The following is a 21981-nucleotide window of genomic DNA, read 5'->3' on the forward strand; positions in this document are numbered from 1 at the left end:
TCATACTCGGGGGACAACAAACCCCAACCTATTCTTTTATTTAACTCTAATTTCAGGGTTAGCAGAGTACAGCTGTCTGTAGTACAAGACTTTGTTTATAAAAAGTAAATGAGTCCTAACGTATAATGGAAATAAATATTTTTAATCAAAAGTTATTGGAACATAAAAACAAATGCATTAGCATTTGCCACTTTTCTTTGATTACTGAGAGCACTAAACCAAAAACAGACCCACTAGTATATATGCTGCAGACCACACAGCATCCAGACGTATCAAGGTCAACACTTTTACAGACTCTTACAGCTGGAGAGTGCTCGGCAGACGTTCCCACCATTGCCCCACTTTACAGCTGGGCCCACGGATGTGAATTCTCCAGAAGTCATACTACCACTTTGTTCCCACGATATCCTATTTAAAATCATAAAATACCCTCCTGAGATGGGGCCATGGAGATCAGATAGTCTCTCTCCCTTCACTTCATTTGTATTATTAGTTAAAAAAAATAACATTTTGGGGGCGCCTGGGTGGCTCAGTCGGTTGAGTGTCCGACTTTGGCTCAGATCATGATCTCGCGGTCTGTGAGCTCGAGCCCCACGTCGGGCTCTGTGCTGACGGCTCAGAGCCTGGAACCTGCTTCGGATTCTGTGTCTCCCTCTCTCTCTGCCCCTCCCCCGCTCACGACCTGTCTCTGTCTCTGTCTCTCTCAAAAATAAATAAACATTAAAAAAAATTTAAAAATAACATTACAGGAGCATCTGGGTGGCTCAGTCATTTGAGCGTCAGACTTTGGCTCAGGTCATGGTCTCGCAGTTTGTGAGTCTGAGCCCCACGTCGGGCTCTCTGCTGTCAGCGCAGAGCCTGCTTCAGATCCTCTGTCCCCAACTCTCCCTGTCCCTCCCCCACTTGTTCTCTCGCTCTCTCAATAAATAAATAAATTTAAAAAATTAAAAAACAGCATTACAGAAAACGTGGAAAACAAATTTCAAAAAGCCACCAACCTAACACAAAAACCACTATGTCCACTTGCTGCCTTCTAGACTGTGAGCAGCTTCATTTTAGAGTTGAGGAGGCGGAGGCTCGGGGAAGAGGCGTGCGGCACTGACCCCGCACGTGAGTTCACACCACCTCTGGAGTGAGACTCCAACCTGCCTCTGCGCGTGAGCACAGGGCCGCCCCCTGCTCTGCGCCATCTGGCGGAAGTGTTGGCTCGGATGTATCCTACTCACCAAGCTATCCCTATAGCTGGTTTCCTTAGGAAGAAGAATCACAGAATGTTTCCCTCCCTCTCACACACAAAATAGATGGTCAAGAAAGGGATTAGGGAAATCTAAACTGTACTGTCATCTTTTAACACACCAGACATAAAAACGTGGCAAACAAATCTTGTGTAAGTATACCCAAAAAAATTCTACCTAGGCAATAATAGATTTCCTTCTTATTAAAAGGAGACACCCTTCAGCGGTATGAAAGAGTACGTGGAAAAGTTCACTCATTTAAACTGGAAGTTTCTTGGGGCGCCTGGGTGGCTCAGTCGGTTAAGCGGCCGACTTCGGCTCAGGTCATGATCTCACAGTTCGCGGGTTCGAGCCCCGCGTCGGGCTCTGTGCTGACAGCTCGCAGCCTAGAGCCTGCTTCGGATTCTGTGTCTCCCTCTCTCTCTGACCCTCCCCCCGTTCACGCTCTGTCTCTGTCTCTCGGAAATAAATGTCTAAAAAAAAATTGAAAAATAAAGAAATAGGCGGAAGTTTACTGAATGCAGGAAGAAGAGAGTGGTAAGAAACGAATACCCAAAGAACGGTGGGCTCAGGCGTTAATGATACAGCTCACGAACGTTACTGAAGAATATTTGTGTACATCTGGCTCCACCAGGAAGGCATTTGGGGAACTCCCTTTCCTTTGGGCACCGACCGCCTCTTAGAAATTCTAGTGACGCGAGAGATCCCCCACGCGGGGAGACACCACCTCCAGGCAGGAACTGACCTCTCCTCCCGCTCCCGCTTCTGTTTCCGAGCGTGGCGGTCCATCACACTGGTTTTAGTCCTCGTCTTCTTCCAGGAGTAGTAAAATTTCACCAGACTTGCTATAGATTTATCAGGAAGCTAAACATAAAAACTGAGTTGGTTTCGATTTAGAGCTGATCGTTACAAATCAAGTGTGCTTAGATACGGTTAATAAGGACGGTCACACACACAGAAATGTTTTAAGGCACAACCCTTTTCTCTGAGAAGAAGATTCAAGAAGAACTCTCATCGGTACGTTTCCAAACTACTGCAGTGTGACTGTAAGTGAAACTCAGCCCAGGAAGGATCGCCAAAGGCAGGCTGAGACGAACCCAAGCTTTCATACACCTAAAGTGTCTAGCCTAACTCCTAGGTTATTTTTTAAAAATTCACTTCAGCACTCGTGCAACCATCCATAAAAGCTTTCCTGGTAGGAGTCCACCAAAGAGCCTTCTAGAATATAAGAGATAAGCCAACCTTCCCCAGGCAGACAGGGCTCCACGAGGCGCCACACCTCATCAAACAACCATCAAAGACGCTTTCTATCGGATTAATGTGGGGAGTCCCAACAAGAGAGATGGGGACAGGGTGGCGGGGGGCTCGTGTTACAGCTGCTCTCAAGCTGGGAAGTGCCAGGAGATGCTTTGCTCCTGTAACTTGAAGCCTCTCATCTACTCCATGGCAAGCATGAGCTACTCTGTCCAACACGGGAATATCTCGGCTTGAGGATGACATCCCTATCTTTCAGGTATGCTGCAGGGGAGAGAGGCTGGGAAAAAAAGAAAAATCAGTGGTTTCATCTACTTACCATTTGTTGGATTCTATGAAAAGTTTTCCCATGAAAACTAAAGGCTTGCTCAAACAAGACTTTATCTTCCACAGTCCACTCATCTGGGAAGGGGGTAAAGTTGGGCAAATCAGCCAATGACTTTTCAATATTATGCTTATGCCAAAAGAGCATCCCAAGAGCCTAGAAAAATAGTATCAGTGAAATTTTAGACCAAAGACGTGAGTGAAACATTAAAATGGAAATGAGGTTGGCAAAAGAAGAGCACGCACGCCCTGCAGCCCGGGAAACACCGCTACGCGGCTGATGCGTGCGCACTCCCGCGAGACACGCTCCACTGTGCTCACTTCTCAGATGAGAACACGGTGGCCCTGAGAATCAAGTCCTTGCCAACGGCCCAGGGCTGGTAGGTGGCAGAAGCAGTGTGGCCCTAGAATTTGTGCTCTTTATTTATTTATTTTTGAGAGCGAGCATGCGTACAAGTGGGGAAGGGGCAGAAAGAGAGAGAGAATTCCAAGTGGGCCCCGCATCGTCGGCACAGAGCCCGATGTGGGGCTCGAACCCACGAACCACGAGATCATGACCTGAGCCAACACCAAGAGTCGGCTGCTTAACCGACTGAGCCACCCAGGTGCCTTTGGAATCTGTGCTCTTAAAAGCCACACTTGAATGCCTCTGTATACGAAAGGACAAAGTAATTTATAGATGCACTTAATTGTTTTGTTACTCTTTTCCTGAAAAAACTCAAATATAAAGAGGTTTTCTTTGTTGTTTTTTTTGTTTTGTTTTGTTTTTTGGTAACCCAGAAGGGAGAAAATATTCAAATGGGTGACAAATTGGAAATGAGAGATAATTCAGCAATTTTTTTCCTGGTAACTCCCAAGTGAGACCAATCAGAATTTCGAAGACCAGAATCCTTAAAAATTCATCTAGGTATATTTAGCAATCACCTAATGACTTTTACACTTTCTAAATAGAATTAAAAACTGGTGATGTCAGACTGGCTCAGTTGGTGGGGTATGCGACTCTTGGATCTCGAGGTCGTGAGTTCGAGCCCCATGATGAATGTAGACATTACTTAAAATCTTCAGGGGCTCCTCGGTGGCTCAATCGGTTAGGCATCTGACTCTGATTTCTGCACTGATGGTGCACAGCCTGCTTGGGATTTTCTCTCATTCTCTCTCTGCCCCTCCCCTGCTTGTGCTCGTGCTCTCTCTCAAAATAAACAAACTTTAAAAATAAGTAAATAATAATAAAATCTTAAAAAGTTGGTGATGTTCTGAGCAACTTCGTGAAATTCACGAGTAGGGTTTAGAAAAAGAAAAGGGAGGGGCGCCTGGGTGGTGCAGTCGGTTAAGCGTCCGACTTCAGCCAGGTCACGATCTCACGGTCCGTGAGTTCGAGCCCCGCGTCGGGCTCTGGGCTGATGGCTCAGAGCCTGGAGCCTGTTTCCGATTCTGTGTCTCCCTCTCTCTCTGCCCCTCGCCCGTTCATGCTCTGTCTCTCTCTGTCCCAAAAATAAATAAACGTTGGGAAAAAAAAAAAAAAGAAAAAGAAAAGGGATATACCTCTTGCTTTTAAAGATTCTGGTACTATCCTACTATAACCAGCTTTTCTTTCTAACATTCTACCAAGCTGAAATAATTAAAAGTATGGCCAAGGCTACAACAAAGAGTTTAAGTCTATATAACGTAACTCAGTGGTGACCTCAATCATGAGGATAAAAGCTTGCAACTTACAGGCTGTAAAATCTAGATCAATGCCAAGGAAAGCACTAATCCAAATTAATATGCTGATTTTTAAAATAGGAGTTAGAGGGGCGCCTGGGTGGCTCAGTCGGTTGAGCGTCCGACTTCGGCTCAGGTCACGATCTCACGGTCCGTGAGTTCGAGCCCCGCGTCGGGCTCTGTGCTGACTGCTCAGAGCCTGGAGCCTGTTTCAGATTCTGTGTCTCCCTCTCTCTCTGACCCTCCCCCGTTCATGCTCTGTCTCTGTGTCAAAAATAAATAAACGTTAAAAAAAAAAAAATTAAAAAAAATAATAAAATAAAATAGGAGTTAGAAATAAGCTGAAATAAGGTTATCATCAAGGGGCGCCTGGGTGGCTCAGTCAGCTGAGCATCCGACTTTGGCTCAGGTCATGATCTCGCAGTTTGTGGGTTCGAGCCCCATGTCGGGCTCTGTGCTGATGGCTCGGAGCCTGGAGCCTACTTCAGATTCTGTGTCTCCCTCTCTCTCTGCCCCTCCCCTGCCTGTGCTCTCTCTCAAAAATGAATAAACGTTAAAAAAAAAAAAAAAGATTATCATCATACTTTTGGGGAAAAATTAATCTCGTAGATTTCTAATAGCTTCCAAACAATTTTTAAAAGAAAACCTTAGTCAAATATTACAACTTGGAACTGATTCAAAACAGTTAATATGAAAAGAAAACACTGTGGGTCTGAGTGAGACATGTCACTCGGAGTCAGGATAAAACCCATCACACAAATGACAAACCACATATTCAAACAGGGAAGTATTAAGCCCTAAATACTACCAACCTGCAGAAAAACAGATGCCTTTCAAATCAAAGGGCCCTCTAATACTCATCTCAAGCAATAAAAAGGGGACCAGGGCCTTGTTTAATTTGCTAGTGACCACCAAAACATTGCATGGCTACTTAACACACAGAACACAATTTAACAGGTCAGCTATAAAAACCATTTAAAAAAAATTTTTTTTTATTAATTTTTAATTTTATTTTTTTAATTTACATCCAAATTAGTTAGCATATAGTGCAACAATGATTTCAGGAGTAGATTCCTTAGTGCCCCTTACCCGTTTAGCCCATCCCCCCTCCCACAACCCCTCCAGCAACCCTCTGTTTGTTCTCCATATTTATGAGTCTCTTTTGCTTTGTCAACCCCCCCCCCACCCTGGTTTTATATTATTTTTGTTTCCCATCCCTTATGTTCATCTGTTTTGTCTCTTGAAATCCTCATACAAGTGAAGTCATATATTTATCTTTCTCTAATTTCGCTTAGCATAATACCTTCTAGTTCCATCCACGTAGTTGCAAATGGCAAGATTTCACTCTTTTTGATTGCTGAGTAATACTAACACACACACACACACACACACACACCACATCTTCTTTATCCATTCATCTGCTGGTGAACATTTTGGCTCTTTCCATACTTTGGCTATTGTCGATAGGGCTGCTATAAACATGGGGGTGCGTGTGTCCCTTTGAAACAGCACACCTGTATCCCATGGATAAATGTCGAGTAGTGCAACTGCTGGGTCTTAGGGTAGTTCTATTTTTAGTTTTTTGAGGAACCTCCATACTGTTTTCCAGAGTGGCTACACCAGCTTAGCTCGCATTCCCAATTAAAAAACCCATTTTAACAACAAAAGAAAACCATGACATTACCTGTTCCATGTTGTACCCATGCTTCTCTTTGGCAATGGCAATGTATTCATCTACTGAAAAACAAGACAAGAGGCCAGTAAACACACTGAGGGACAGGAAACCACAGTACATGAGCACTAGAATTATATATATATATTTCAGGCCTGCCATGTGCAAGAAAAAAATAAAGAACAGACAGTAACAAAACAGAATCATATATAATATGATCCCATCATGGATCTTACACATAGAAATCCTACAAAGGAATGGCTAAAAATATACTCTAATATTAACGGTACTTAACATATCCCATCTATGGATGGGAGAGATCATGATTCTTCTTTTTAAACTTAGTTCTACTTAAATTTTCTATGATAAACAAATATCACATTGGTACCCTGAAAGATAATCAAAAGAAATAAAAAGTAATATTAAATTGGGGTTTGTTTTTAGTCTCTGCTGAGTTTGAAAAACAAACAACTTAATCTCTATACTAAAAAATCTAAGAGATGAATTACATGAACCAGTGCCTGCTATCTGCTCTCAAACTCCAACACAAGGTGACAAGTGCCAGTTTTTCAAGCACTAAGGTAACGCCAAGGAAAACTGACTCGATATCCCGGGGAAGTTGCCATCCCCAAAGTTATTTCCTCTCTACATTTTCTAGCCTTCCTTCCAGGAAAAAAAAAAAAAGAGAGAGCCTACTAATCAATAACACTTCGTTACATTCCTATATAAGTTTTTTGCTTTGTTTTGTTTTTGGTAAAGTACAAAAATAACACAAGCTCAAAAAACAAACAAACAAACAAACAAACAAACAAACAAACAAACAAACAAAAAACCAAATAGCACAGAACTGTCTGAAACAAACAGAATTCTGTCCCCAGGCCATCTCCCCCCCAGTCTCTCTCTCCAGGTGCAATGACCACACTTCAGAGCTGAGGAAACAGGCTGGAGCGGTTGGTTCACTTGCCCACTGTAACACAGCGAGTTAACAGAAGCCTGATCGAAGTCAGAGCCTCCCAGGCTCAGAATGCTAGTCAATGACCCCACAACCATCTTACCTGATTGTGGCACAACCGGTAGCCAATTTACCAAAAAGAAATCAATTCTGAAAGAGAATTCAAACTCTTTTATGAACAGGTATTCTAACACTAGAGGAAAAGCTTTTCCACTGACAGAAGAAAAAGTCGATGTCATTCAAACAGTGACTACACATAGTGCCACTCAGTATTAGTTTCAACACCGAGCACTAGTTTTCCATTTCCTTTTTAAATATTGAAAGTCCATACAAACAGACAGTGATTTCACTCAGAACATATAGAGCGGACCCTTGAACTCGGGTGTGAACTACGCGGGTCCACTTTTATGAGAATCTTCTGCAGTCCAGTGCTGTCCAAGTGTTTTCTCAATAACACTGGCTTTTCTCTGGCTTCCTTCACTGGAAGAATGCAGTACGTGTCACATATAACACACACAACAACGTGTGTTGGCTACTTATGTCATCAGCAAGGCTTCCGGTCAACAGCAGGCTATCAGCAGTTAAGTTTCTGGGGAGTCAAAACTTGTACGTGGATTTTTTTTCTACCTCACAGGGTGTTGGGCGCCCCAAGGTGTTCAAGGGTCAACCGTAGTGAGATTCCTATTTACCCGTGAGTGAGCGAATGACAAACTAAATGACCCTGGTTTGTCACAAAAGTTGGAACCGGTGGTCTGAAAAACGGGGAGGAATTATTCCAAAGTGTTTCCCTTGCTTATTATATCACAATAGGGTGGATTATGCCAAGTAAGAGGAAAATGCCCTAAGATTCTTTAAAACAATGCTGATGCATGGTGAGGCTGCACGGCTCACACGGGACCCCGGCGGAAAGACTGCAGGTCGGGTGATAAAACTAAGTAATGAGATGTGTTCAAGCCAAGGCTGTGTACGGGGAAGAGGGAAAAACAATCTGCAGTGAACTGAGGGTCAACCCCAGAGAGGGTCTGCTGGAAGGGTGGTTCCTTTTCATAGACATCCGGCAAATGAACCCAAACTTGCGCTCTACAAGCTCAACTCCACAAGCGTACAAACATCCAGACACTATCATTACCTTCGCTGGATGAGGGACGCGTGGTGCGTGCACAGCCACCGCCCAGGCATGTGATCTGCGAGCAAATCCGCGCACCAGGTGTCTGGGCAGGGCAGGGGGCAGGCCCCACGGGGCTGTGCGCTGTCCCAGTAGCCTGCCCTGCCCACCGTTCTCGGGGGCAGATGCTATCTGCTCCAGTCTTTTCTGCTCCGTCAGTAACAGGGCCAGTAAACCTGTCTCCCCAGGTCTCCAACGGGATTTAGCTCAAAAATTACAAGGAAAACAAAGCATTCTTTGGATACTACTTTGGTATTTTCATCTGCTTTGTTTTTTAACAGAAAAATTAGCTGGTGGCAGGAACAGTAAAATTGACCAGTGGATTCTGGTCAGTTTGGACAGAACATTTTCTGTGCTGCAAACAGTAAAGTGTTGTTAATAAGTAACCTTTAAGATCACACCTCTTTTAGATTTCCTTGTAGACTCCTCTGAGGACTCAAATCTAAAACAAAGGAAGAAAGGACTTAATCAGAGCCACTTAGGGGGAAGTCACTTGATATCTCTACTAGGTGAGGTGAAGGTGTGACAAAACAAGTCAATAGATGGGGAGCCTTGAAACTTGCAAAAGAATTACCATCTGATACCCACCAGCAAAAATACAACCGTTCACTCTTTTCATGTCCCCAAAGTCCAACAAAGACTGGATGAACCATTTGCCAAAAGAATGCTGGGGGTGCTGTCATGTGAATGATGTCACAGGAGAGAAAGGTTCTTTCCCAGCAAGTGAAAAGGCAGCACAGGTCAGGTGTGTGGTGAGAGAGACGCAGGTCCAGTCTTGGTTGTCTCTGGACAAAAGGAGTTCACAGGCAGTGGTGCCTGACGCACGGTGAGCACTACGGTTTCGACCGCAGTACCTCTAGCCACTCTCCTGACCTTCCCAGGAAGTAGCTCTCACCAGGAAAGCTGCGTCAGCACCGAACTGAAAACCACAGCAGAGCAGGAAGTCCTCCCAGAATGCTGAAGACCGGACTTAATCCAGAACAGGGCCGTGTGCGCGCACAACGGATGCTGCCGACGGCCTTGTCTCTCACTGCCTCCCTACTGTACGCACAGGGTCCTCAGCTCTTGCTCCCTTTCACAGTCAGGGGGACAAGGGCTACCCACCAGTTTCTAGAGTCCCCAATATCTTCTCTACCACCTACCCTACTCCTTTCCAGAACATGCCAGTAGCTGCTGGTAGGGCATGATGAAAATGTAAAGTGTGCATTTTCAAAACCTCCCACATGCTTTCCTTAAAAGCAAAAATAAGCTTTCAACCTAAGACGATAAAATCCACTCCCAAATGCCTTCATGAAAACAAAGGATGACCGGATACGTTAGGTGGTGGATGAAGGATGAATCAGGAAGGGAGGCAAAAAGCTCTAAAACAACAAACACGGGGTTCCCGGGGACTTTTCCAGTACTTTCTCATCTCTGGCAACAGTAATCTTGATTTCATCTCTAGTAAATTAAAGGTTAACCAGAGTCCGTCCCAATCTGGGGGTGAGGAACCACTGCAGGCAGGCGAGGGTCATTAAGTATGCTGTGATTAGGACGATGCCCAAAGTCCATGTGGCTTAAGGAAATGCCAGGATGTTGGCAAGGACCCGGTCATTCGCACCCACCAGCCTTCCCCACTGCACGGGGGACAGAACCAGGCAGTCTTCTGGGTGCAAGAAGAAGCTGACCGGACATTCTAAGCAGAAAGATCGGTTACTTGGCATACTCTCCTTTAAAAACCATTCTGTCGTTGTGTAAGTGCAATATTTTAAAAACTTGAATATTCCCATGGAAACAACCAAGGAGAAATGTCTAATCTTAAATTATGATGGATAAAGATACGTATCACTTCGATTCTTTAACAAGTGCACATACGGGAGGGCAACTGGGTGGCTCAGTCGGTTAAGCATCCGACTTCAGCTCAGGTCATGATCTCACGGTTCGTGGGTTCGAGCCCCGCGTCGGGCTCTGTGCTGACAGCTCGGAGCCTGGAGCCTGCTTCAGATTCTGTGTCTTCCTCTCTCTCTGCCCCTCCCCTGCTTACACTGTCTCTCTCTCTCTCAAAAATAAATAAACATTAGAAAAAATTAAAAAAAAAAAGTGCACAGACTGTACAAACCATTGGCTTCTCTGACAAGAATTTAGCATTACAGAAAGTACAGGTAAAGGCGTTATGTTCTGGGGCAACATCACTTAAAGGTAGAATGTGTGTGAGATTCATCAGGAAAATTTACAAAATTCCTAAAGCCTACTCAAACATTTCTTGGACTACCCTTACTGTGTACAGAAAAGCAGGCCAAAATACAGAAGAAAAATGAACTGATTTCCTGAGGTAGCTTGAAACAACACAAGTAACAGAGAATAGAAATACATAAATAATAGTACAGATGTTGACTAACATGGGATCCAAAATAATCAGTAAATAATGATGATAATGATGTTAAATCAAGACAAGCTTCCTAAAGATTCAATAGCTATACTGATTAATAACAGTAGCTAATATTTGAGACTTTACTATGTGCCAGCCACTGTTCTAAAATTCTTTAAGGGATTCTTTTAATTTTTTTTTAATGTTTACTTATTTTTGAGACAGAAAAGAGACAGAGCGCGAGTGGGGGGAGGGCCAGAGAGAGAGGGAGACACAGAATCCGAAGCAGGCTCCAGGCTCCAGGCTCCGAGATGTCAGCACAGAGCCCGATGCGGGGCTCGAGCTCACGGACCGCAAGATCATGACCTGAGCCGAAGTCGGACGCCCAACCGACTGAGCCACCCAGGCGCCCCCCCTAAAGGATTCTTTTTAATCCTCTCCAATAATTCCATTATCAGTCCCATTCCTAAAGAAAGAAACTGAAGCTCAGAGAAGTCATTTGGCCAAGGTCACACGGCTGGTAAACAGCAGAAACAAGACGTACATACACACAGAGTGTGTGACCACAGCACCTGTGATGTTAAACCTCTATAGGCTATCCCATCTCCTGAGTAAAGGACACAGAGAGAGAAGGGCACTCCACGGTACAGAGAACTGAGCCAGGCAAGCCAACCTAGTCCATGTCGCTTGAGTGGAGTTAAGAAAATCAAACTGTGGTCGATGAAGGAAGTGATGGAAAGTGAGGGTAACGGGCAAATGGCTGCCTTGTCGGAGGCCTCACTTGTTTTCTATATTCAGGTTTCAAGCCGACGAACTAAATGTCCTTAGTACCATTAGCGGGAGTCTCGAACTCAGCTGCAAAAAAGGGAAGAATGCAGATGAAAGTTGCCACGGTCACCTGAGCTCACCCACTCCTCCCTCCTCTGGACACTGCAGACTCAGGACACCTTGTGATCTTGCATATGCTATTTGGAGCGAGAGGCTGACACCATAAGGTGGGTTGAGGACAAAGCTATAACCTTAAATACAGTTCGAAAAAAATGTTATCATCGTAACATTTGCAGCAGCATTCGTACTACAAAGGAAACGTGGCACCAGTTTCTCTCGCATAACTCAAACTGAGCATGCCAAAATTTTTTTCATATCGTGGCATCTCCTTTTATTATTAAAATAAGAAATGAGTTATCACTAACAGAGAATCAAAAAAGAGCTTAAATCATTTAAGTAAAGCAATTATGCCACCTGGTGGGCACAGATATTACTACAGTTAACATCCCAATGATCCCCCGGGGCATGGCGGGGGTGAGGGTGGGTGCACACAGTAGTAAAATGCACTTTTGTTAAAATCCCACTTTACAGAAGAGGCGCCATCCCCCAACACTCTAGTAAATACTACAAAATCCAACTCAGTCTCACAGACAATCTGATCAAGTGGAAAGGAGAATATAAACACTGGGGCGCCTGGGTGGCTCGGCTGGTAGAGCATCCAACTTCGTTCTGGTCACGATCTCACAGTTCATGAGTTCGAGCCCCACATGGGGCTCTCTACTGTCAGCGTAGAGCCCACTTCAGAGCCTCTGTCCCTTTCTGTCTGCTCCTCCCCCACTCGTTCTCTCTCAAAAGTAAACATTAATATATATACATATAAATATCATCATCATCATCATCATCATAACATATAAATATATATATAAATACCCCACCAAACCACACTTACTTAAATTCAGTTTCTGGCACCTATTCCTACCTAATCTCTACCTCTATATTCCCCCTCCAACCAGTATCAACTTTGTATGACTGCAGATAAATTCTACTCCTTTTTTCCTCATCAGCAGAAGAGTGGATTGACTATTATGGTCTTAAAAGTGGCTCCAGGGCAAACATTTTATGAGGAATTAAAAAAAGCTTTTTTTCATGTTAAATTTAACATTTTGTGTGCTGCATTAAAAAAATAACTTAGCCAATAAGAGCCACCTGGGTGGCTCAGTCGGGTGAGCGTCCAACTCTGGATTTCGGCTCAGGTCGTGACCCCAGGGTCACCGGATCAAGCTCCGTGTCCGACCTCACGCTGAGCACGGAGCCTGCTTAAGGGTTCTCCCTCTCCTCCTTGGCCCTTCTCCCCTCCCGGAGCATGTGCTCACTCTCTCTAAACAAAACAAAACGAACAAAAACTTGCAATAGGAAAAGGGAAGTACATGCCTCCACCTTTACTCCAGTTCTCATACACTTGTGTGCCTTGCAGCACCACACAGATAGGGTCTCTTGTGTTTTCAAAATGGATCGTCACTAGAATGACGTCTGGCTGTAATTACAACAATAACCACCTTTCCCTTAAAAATGCCCAAAGCCTACGGTGAAGAATAAATCAGTCCAGCGACCCACTATTCTCATGCATCTCTCCCAGCAAGTCAACCTGCCTGACGACCATGTCCCTAAGCAGGCACCTGTGCACTCAAAATAACTTCACTTGCTCTCTTAGGTGTTTCCCTTTGTACAGTGTGAGCAGAAGGAACAATGCCCAAGACGAGGTCTGCCTCTGTCTTAACTAAAGGCAACATTCCCGGGCAGAAGAGGGGGCAAAGAGACACTACGGATTCACTCACAAGCTCGTAGCTGGCAACAGTGGAGCCCTCTGTCCTTGCTTTCCGTTAGGAGCTTACAAGCTAAACCCATTTCCTCATCTGTCGGACAAAAGTATAAGAGATGACGTCCGGTTCTAACCCTTCACAAGGCAGCAGAGGAGCCAAAATACACAAAAGCCAAATCTTACTGAAATGAATTCCTTCATAAGCACCTGTGAGTTTCCATTCGAGGCAGACTGCACTCTAGAGCCACAGAAGCAGTTTATGGAGAGAAACCCAGTCCTCCAGCCCCATTAGAGCTGTATGTCCGCCAGGCCAGTGGTTCCTAGCCCCGACCCAGGAGAACCAGCCAAGAAACTTCTCTGAAGTACTAACTCTTGTGCTCCACCCTCTTTTGTACACATACATGTGTTTGCACGTATGTGTGTTTATGTGTGTGTGTGGATGTATACATCGGTTTTAGGAAGCATGATGGGCGTGGAGGAAGGGCACACGTGTAAGGCACAGCTCGGTGAGTTCTGAGGAAGTGAACACACCTGATCAAGGAAAGAACCGATTATACTCCAGATGTTCTGGTTTGCTTTTACAATGCCCCCAGATGACTTTGAGAATTGGTGAATTAGAGCATTATATTAAGGTAAAGAACACGAGTGTGGTAACATTCTTCATTTTAATGTGATAAAAAGCACTTCAACAAGCACAAAATCTTTAAGTTTGGGTATTAAAAAGATCAGACAATATCAGGACCACAGACATAGGAAGAAATGTGCTTCTTTATATTATTACTATATAAAAGGAGGTTTGCGAATTGTGAGTTGTGAATTTCAATCATGCAAAAATATTTCCTTTCAGTGACTATACAAAGTGATTCTCTTCTAAATTACTGATTTCAGGCCCACCTCCTGCACAGGAGTTATGAGCAGGGAAAGGCGGAGGTGGTCAGAAGAAGGGTTTACGAGCCCGCAAATCCTCGTGACTCCTTACAGCTTGTCTACGAGCCTTGAGTTATAGGGGCCTATGTTTACCCCTGCCTCCGCCGCCCTGTACTTACAATGGTCCCTCCCTCAGTACAACCCATTGTGTACAAGGGCACACAAAAGAGGGATCTCTAAGTGAGACGAACAGGCCGAGGGAAACACAGAGGGAGGCTGGGTTCCAGGAAGTGCGCAGGAGCACGACCTGATGCAAGGTCGCTTCCCCTCTGTGGGCCCAGGTTTCCCGAGCCCTGAAAACGGAGGCCAAACTGCACAGTGCTGAGTGAGAATGGGGGGCGGGGGAGAAGGGCGTGTTTGTTGGGAGTGGGCAGGTTTTTCCGCCAAAGCTGTAAATCCTACCACTTCCAATGCCTGAATCTTGGGGGGTGAGGGTAGGGGTGGGGGAACTTTCATCCAGTTAAAGAAACTGGAGTTTTCAAAGCAGGTGTGCAGAAAGGTGGTATTTTATATTCAATTATTCTATTTTACATTTAACCCTTCTCCACTGATTCAGTGCATCTTTCAGGCCGACTGTGTGCCCAGTGCTGCTTATACAGTTAAGATTAAAACAGTCGGCCTTCAGAGAGCTCAGTCTGGAGGGCTGAGAAACAATGACACAAATAATTAACTCCAATTGTCATAGGCGTCAGAGAAAAAGAACTCTGAACACACTTAACTGGGAAACGTGATCTGCAGAATCAAGGAAGGCTTTCTTTTCTACTGGAAAAGGACATTATAAATTCCTGCTTACTCATTTGTTATTTATAGTAGGGGAAAATTGAAAAAATAGAAACATTCAAGAATGAAGACATGGTGAAATAAATTGAGCTATATGATGGGATATTATTCAGGGATCAAAACTCAGTCTAATGTTTAATTATCAGAAAAGTAAAGTTGAAAAACTATTATTTACAATATGACCTATTTGTGCTTAAAACCAGAGCGCACAGAAGCATAGAAAAAGGACATGAAAGCAAAATTTTAATACTTGTTACACCCACGTGATGGGTATAGGAAATACAGGCTATTTTTAATGATAAAAACAAACTTGTATGCATATATGTAATTTCTTTTCTGAACCATTGGAGAGTGTCATAATTATGCCTCCGTACTCTTAAATCCTTGGCCTGTATCTTCAAAGAGTAGGTGTATTATTCTCTTACATAACCACAGAACAGTAAATTCAACATTTAAACAATAATCTGTGTCTGTATTCCAATCTGGCCAGTTGATCCCAAAATGTGCTTTACATTGTGCTCAAGAATTTAAGTAAATCCCAGTTATCTCATCCCCACATATATATAATATGCATCTTTTTAATGTTTTATATAAGTAACCTCTGCACCCAACATGGGGCTTGAACTCACGACCTGAGAGATCAAGTCGCATGCTCTTCCAGCTGAGCCAGATATACGCCCCAATACACAACTTTTTAAAAATATGGACATGTTTTTTATAGAACCACAATACCACTATCACACTTAACAAAAATAGCAAAATTCCTTGGTATGAGAACAGTGCTGAACTCGCTGGACGGTCTGAAATGTAGAAGTCCCACGAAAGCAATTACTGGCAAGGACACGAAGCAGATAAAGTTTGCACTTTCTTGGTAGCAGTATGAACCAGTTTGACCACTTTGGGAAATACTCTGGCACTGACCTCACAGCTGAGGATCTACATGTCGAATGGATATCAAGAACTAAGTCAAAGAAAGTTCCCAGCAGTAGCAGTTGTAACAATAAAGAACTGGAAGCAAATGTCCATCGTGAACAGAAAGAATAAATAAATTATAATGTAACAAGAGGAAATTCTTGAAGTCTAAAAGAAAAGGATGATAAGACACACGGATACGGTGAAAGGGTACAGTAACCCTTAATGTTTAACTGCAGGCTTCAACCACAGTCTGTAAACCCAGCTGTGTCTTTTCTAGTAAGTTCTTACCACTTTACCTAACTCTAAATAAATAAGAATAAAAATGATAAAAATAACGTCCATACATTAAAAAAACATTCACATCCCAATTATCAAGCTCTCTGAAAGCCATTTCTTTATAAAAAACTGAAAACTGGGGCGCCTGGGTGGCGCAGTCGGTTAAGCGTCCGACTTCAGCCAGGTCACGATCTCGCGGTCCGTGAGTTCGAGCCCCGCATCAGGCTCTGGGCTGATGGCTCGGAGCCTGGAGCCTGTTTCCAATTCTGTGTCTCCCTCTCTCTCTGCCCCTCCCCCGTTCATGCTCTGTCTCTCTCTGTCCCCCCCAAAAAATAAATAAAAAACGTTGAAAAAAAAAATTTAAAAAAAAAACAAAACTGAAAACTAAGGCCAGTAGTGCTGATCCGACCTCTACCCCTGCACACATTCCAGTCAAAGAACTAGCAGGCACGAATTTTAAGTACACTTTTCCCTCCTGTCGATGACCTTGTAATTTACCAGGGCAGGTCCCCATCAGACTGTGAGTTACACTTGCACAGGGATTTGTCAGACTGTTCACTCTCGTATTCCCCCAGTGCCTGGCGCATACACATCTCTCAAATATGTACCGAGCAGACGAACGGTCATTAGGCGGGTGGCAAAGAAGATGCTGGAGGATGCCAGATGACCAAGATGCAGAACACACAGCTGGAAAGTCTGCGTTTGCAAATCTTCACACAGGGCAGTGTCCACAACCCCATCATTTCCTCATTCACTGGACGAGTATTTATCGTGCTCCCGCCACGTGCCAAGAGGACTGCCGGAGAACGGAGCACACACACCAGGTTCCTCATCAGTTTTCAGTAGAGAGACGAAGCAAAAAATACCATGTCGGACAATGATAAATAAAACGAAGGAAATGAAGCAAGGTAAGGCAGTACTCTCATTTCATAGTGTGGTCAAGGAAAGCCTCTCTGTCAGTGGACGCGTAAGCAGCGAGGAGGAACTGAGGGAGAGGGCCATGTGGACACTGGGAAAAGAGTATTCCAGACAAAGGAATGGAAAAGGCTCAGGAGTGGGCTCAGACTACGTAGGGCCTTGTGGCCAACTGTCCAGTCCTCTGACACTGTAGCGAACTGGAAAGCCACTGGAATGTTTTGAACAGTGATTCTTGACATGTACTATGTATTTATTTGGAAGTTAAAAAATGTACTCTGTATCTATGAAACTTTCACACACAATATAATCTTGACAATGTGGACTGAACTCAAATGCCCTAAGAGAAGTGCCTGCGTGTGCTGCAGCTCCAAAGAAGGTTCTCATTCCAAGAAAGCTACAACTTGTTTTAAAATCTCTAATTTGGGGCGCCTGGGTGGCTCAGTCGGTTAAGCGTCGGACATTGGCTCAGGTCATGATCTCACGGTTTGTGGGTTTGAGCCCCACATCGGGCTCTGTGCTGACAGCCTGGAGCCTGCTTCAGATTGTGTGTCTCCCTCTGTCTCTCTGCCCTTTCCCCACTCCTGCCCTGTCTCTCTCTCAAAAATAAATAAACTTTAAAAAGAAATTTAAAAAAAATCTCTAATTTGACTTTGCTTTTCTACACATCTTTAAATTCTGTATGTCTAGCACGTTGTAGGTGTTAATTTTTTTCTTTATAGTCAATAGTCAACTAGCTTCAAAAATCACATCTAGCTTGATGGTCTCTGGCATTAGCTAATGATTTCCATCTATGTCAATTTTAACATGGAGATTTGTGCTTACCACGGTACCAGTTTCTCCTCATTTTTATAAAATAAAAGCAAAATGCAATCAAACACTTAAATAACTGCAAAAGCACTGATTATACATAACCTATAAAGTAGGCGATGCATAAATGAGCGGGACCATCTGTTTTCCTGATTCCCAATAGCCAACGTTACCCTGCAAATTTCTACACCCAAGGCAAGTGCCGCTGAGTCTAGGAAATCTGCTTCCTCGGGAAGCGACCCACAGTGGGCACAGTTGTACGCTGGCTTGCCCTCTGGCTCCAATTCACCTCCTACAGCCAAGCCCTACCTTAAAGAGAGTCAAACAACAAAAGTCATGCTCTGATTATCCCCTTTCCTGACCTATCCTCTCTCCTAAAACTGCCTTCTAAACTGTGCTCTCAGGCCACCGTCTTGTATTACATTTGACTGCACTTGCTTTGGCAAACTTCTGTTTGTTTGTTTTTCATTAACACAGTAAAGTGAACCAGACTGGGAATAAGGTTTGGCCTAACTGTATACATTTCAAAGAAAACAAGACTATCTAGTAAAAAAAAAAAAAAAAAAGTTTTGAGATTTCTCATTACCAACATGTCCACTTGGTTTTGCTAACTTTCAGCTTCTCTGCCACACAAAGTCCAGGCCCTGGCTGGGTGTACGTGTCAGGGCAGGGACAAGAGGGCAATATAAAGGTATCATGTACTGCACCCACAGCGGCGGCCCCCAGACAGAAGGCTGCCCTAAAGCCATTAGGTTGGGGCAAGCAGGGCGGGCATCTAGGGTGCAGACCAAGGGAGGGCAGCCTGAAATGGGGTGGGGAGGGTGCTCACACATGGGAGCAGAGGGGGGCAACCATGTACCTCACAATGGTGACCAGGGAGCAAAGCCGATAGGGAGATGATGTTCTATCACAGAAACAAGAGTGACTCACAGGCATCTTCATGCACACGCGTGGAATAACTGACGGCAGGGTGCAGGCGTGCCCAGATATGACAGCGCCCTGCTTACTTAAAGGCCTATTAAAGCCCCCTGGACCCCCCCCCTTACCCCACGTTCCCATGATCTCCATCTCCTTTGAGCAAGTTCAAACACTTCCAACACTGCCAATTTGACTTCCCACATTTTTTTTTTTTAATGTTTACTTATTTTTTGAGAGGTAGAGAGAGACAGAGCACGAGCAGGGGAGGGGCAGAGAGAGAGGGAGACACAGAATCTGAAGCAGGCTCCAGGCTCTGAGCTGTCAGCACAGAGCCCCATGCGGAGCTTGAACCCATGAACCATGAGATCACGACCTGAGCTGAAGTTGGATGACTGAGCCACCCAGGTGCCCCTGACTTTCCACATTTCGATCGAGCCTCCCTCTAACAGCAACAGCCTTGAGGGCATCAACTTCTCTCACCCGGAATGGATCGACACTCACTGCCTCTAGCCCTGGCTCTCCACTAAACCACAAGGCTGTCAAGAGACTTGGCACAGTTTCAAGGCTTCTCACCTCCCCAAGGACCACAGGTGTCGCAGCCAGGCAGGTCTCCAAAACAGAGCACTGCATTTTCTCCCCGCATCTTCGTACACGGACAAATACAGGCGCACAGGCGTCCTTCCCCCGGTCTGCAGCACACTTATGCACCTTGCCCACAAGCCAACTCTTACCCTCCTCAACATTCTACCCAGAATGTCAACTGTTTCCAATACTTCCCCTGTTTCTATCCAGGAAAATGTAGCGCTTTCTGCTTGGTCCCACGGCGGGGGTGGGGTGGGGTGGGGGAGGGATGCTAACAGCCCATAGGAGGTGCTGGAAGCTAAAATGAGACTCCACTGTCCTCATCTCCAATTAGTGAACATTTTTCCATTTCTCTCACCATCTGCCAACCTCCAGATTCTACCACTTTTCAACCTTCATTCATTCCTGTGTCCCCTAAATCTCATGCCATTGTTTCATCAAGTAATTTTCCAGAATTATTTAATATATATACTATTTACTTATTACATACTATATATTATTTAGTATATATACTATATATATATAATAATAATAATAATAATAATAATAATAATAATAATAAAAGCATACTGTTCTCCTCTACGCTACCTGGAATTATTTATATTTCCTCCATATGCAATGTGTCTCTACAAGGCACATTTTCTAGGCATACCCCAAAGGTCGTAGCTCTCACTGAAGTTTCACTCAGACACAGCCCAAAGCAGCTAGTCTAGTATCAGTAATGCTTTAAGAATGCAATTATAGTTTATTAAGAAGAGCAGCATATGAAGGCAGATGTGTATAATAAATGCCACCTGGAGACCAGAGATCTAGCCCAAACCTGGCTACTAAGAAGCTGTGGTTCCGTAAGCATTTGACCTCACTTTTCTAGACCTCAAGTTTTTTGCATCCAAAAAAGAAGAGCCGGAGTAGAGGAAATACACATAAATTACAGTTTACAGGTTCATCTTCCCTTCTTTCTCCGTTAGAACATAAGCTTCCTGACTCCCTCACTCCTGCCACACACTACCAAGCACACAAAGCGCTCAATAAAAATGTGAATGAAACCAATGCTCACTAAACAAACTCAAATTCCAGATAACCCCAATCAAGATACTTTTGGAGAGAGCTTGAAACTATGAGCCTAAACTTCACCCAGAAAAATAAATAAACTTCACCCATCAACCAGGAACACTGAAAAGAATAAAAATGGTACAAATCAGGAAACAACAGATCAGTCAATGAAACAGAGTCAAGAATTCAGATAAAGACCAAAGTACACACACGGGTTTAACCTAAGTGAAGATTTGAGAAAGAATTAAATAGTTCCAGATAGAACAATGATGTAACGAGGAGAGAGGCGGGAGGAGGGGAGGGCAGAAGAAACAGAGGTGTGCGCAGTATATAATATGTGGGGGAAGGGCTTTTTTCAGCATGACAGTATGCGAGCAGCCACAAGTAAGATTAATCAATTTAACTACATGTAATTCTAAAAAACAAACCAAACAACACATAAGGTAAGGCCTGACTGCTATGTACAGAAGAATTAACAAGTGAAGATACAGAGGTGCCTGGGAGGCTCAGGCAGTTAAGTGACTCTATCTTGGTGCAGGACACGATCTCACAGTTAGTGAGATCGAGCCCTGTGTCAGGCTCTGCACTGACAGTGTGGAGCCTACTTAGGATTCTCTCTCCCTCTGTCTTTGCCCCTCCCCCACTCACATGTGCTCGCTCTCTCTCTCTCTCTCTCTCAAAATAAATAAACTTTCTTAAAAGTTCAAAATACAAAGATGCTCAACCTTAGTAATAATTAATGAAATCCTTTTCTGTCAGTTCAGCCAACTTTAAAAAGCAATTAATATTCCCATACAATGAGGTATCACCCCACACCCATTAGGATAGCTACTATTAAAAACACAAGCAGAAAATGGTAATTCTGACAAGGATGTGGAGATACTGGACCCCATGCACTGTCGGTGGGAATATAAAATGACAGCAGCCCCTGTGGAAAACAGGATGGCAGGTCCTTAAAAAATTCAAAGCTAGAATTACCAAATCCAGCAATCCCGCTTCTGAGTATACACCCAAAAGAAATGAAGGCAGGGTCTCGAAGAGATATTTGCACACCCATGTCCACAGCAGCAGCGTTCACAACAGCCAAAATGTGGAAACAACCCAACTGTCCATCACTGGTAAATGAGAGACAAATGTGGCCTTTCCTTACAAGGAAGAACTACTCAGTCATAAAAATGAAGGAAATTGTACCACAGGCGACAATGTGGATGACACCTGAGGACATTTCTGTCGCGTGAAATAAGCCAGTCATCAAAAGAGTATAATTCCACCAAACGAAGTACCCAGAGGAGTCAAATTCATTAAGTCAGAAGCCATCAACCAGCAGAATGGTGGTTGCCAGGTGCTGGGGGAGGGGGAAATGCAGGTTTGGGTTTTTTTTTTTAATGAGTTCAGAGTTTCAGTTCTGCAAGATGAGAAGCGTTCTGGAGGCTGGGTACACAACAATGTGAATGTACTTGAGACCACTATCCCCTTAAAAATGGTTAAGATGGAAATACAAACCAACATATTTAATTTGCTTGTTATAATTTCACAATCAAATTTACTTGGAAGCAAAGAAATGGTTA

General features: G+C 44.0%; 1 protein-coding gene across 2 annotated transcripts in view; it reads right to left on the reverse strand.

The window, feature by feature from the left end:
* The window catches only part of RCOR1 (REST corepressor 1), a 132414-nt gene that overhangs the window by 22990 nt on the left and 87443 nt on the right, over window positions 1–21981 (reverse strand). For both annotated transcript variants that reach the window (XM_086708760.1, XM_086708761.1), the window contains exons 4-6: window positions 6199–6251; window positions 2809–2970; window positions 1981–2099 (exon numbers count right to left, since the gene is read on the reverse strand). In XM_086708760.1, coding sequence (XP_086564886.1) covers window positions 1981–2099; window positions 2809–2970; window positions 6199–6251 — 334 coding nt within the window. The remainder of the gene's footprint in view (window positions 1–1980; window positions 2100–2808; window positions 2971–6198; window positions 6252–21981) is intronic.

This window comes from Puma concolor, chromosome B3 (genome assembly GCF_028749965.1).
Source record: "Puma concolor isolate L17-30 chromosome B3, mPumCon1.1.hap2, whole genome shotgun sequence".
Classification (NCBI taxonomy): Eukaryota; Metazoa; Chordata; class Mammalia; order Carnivora; family Felidae; genus Puma; species Puma concolor.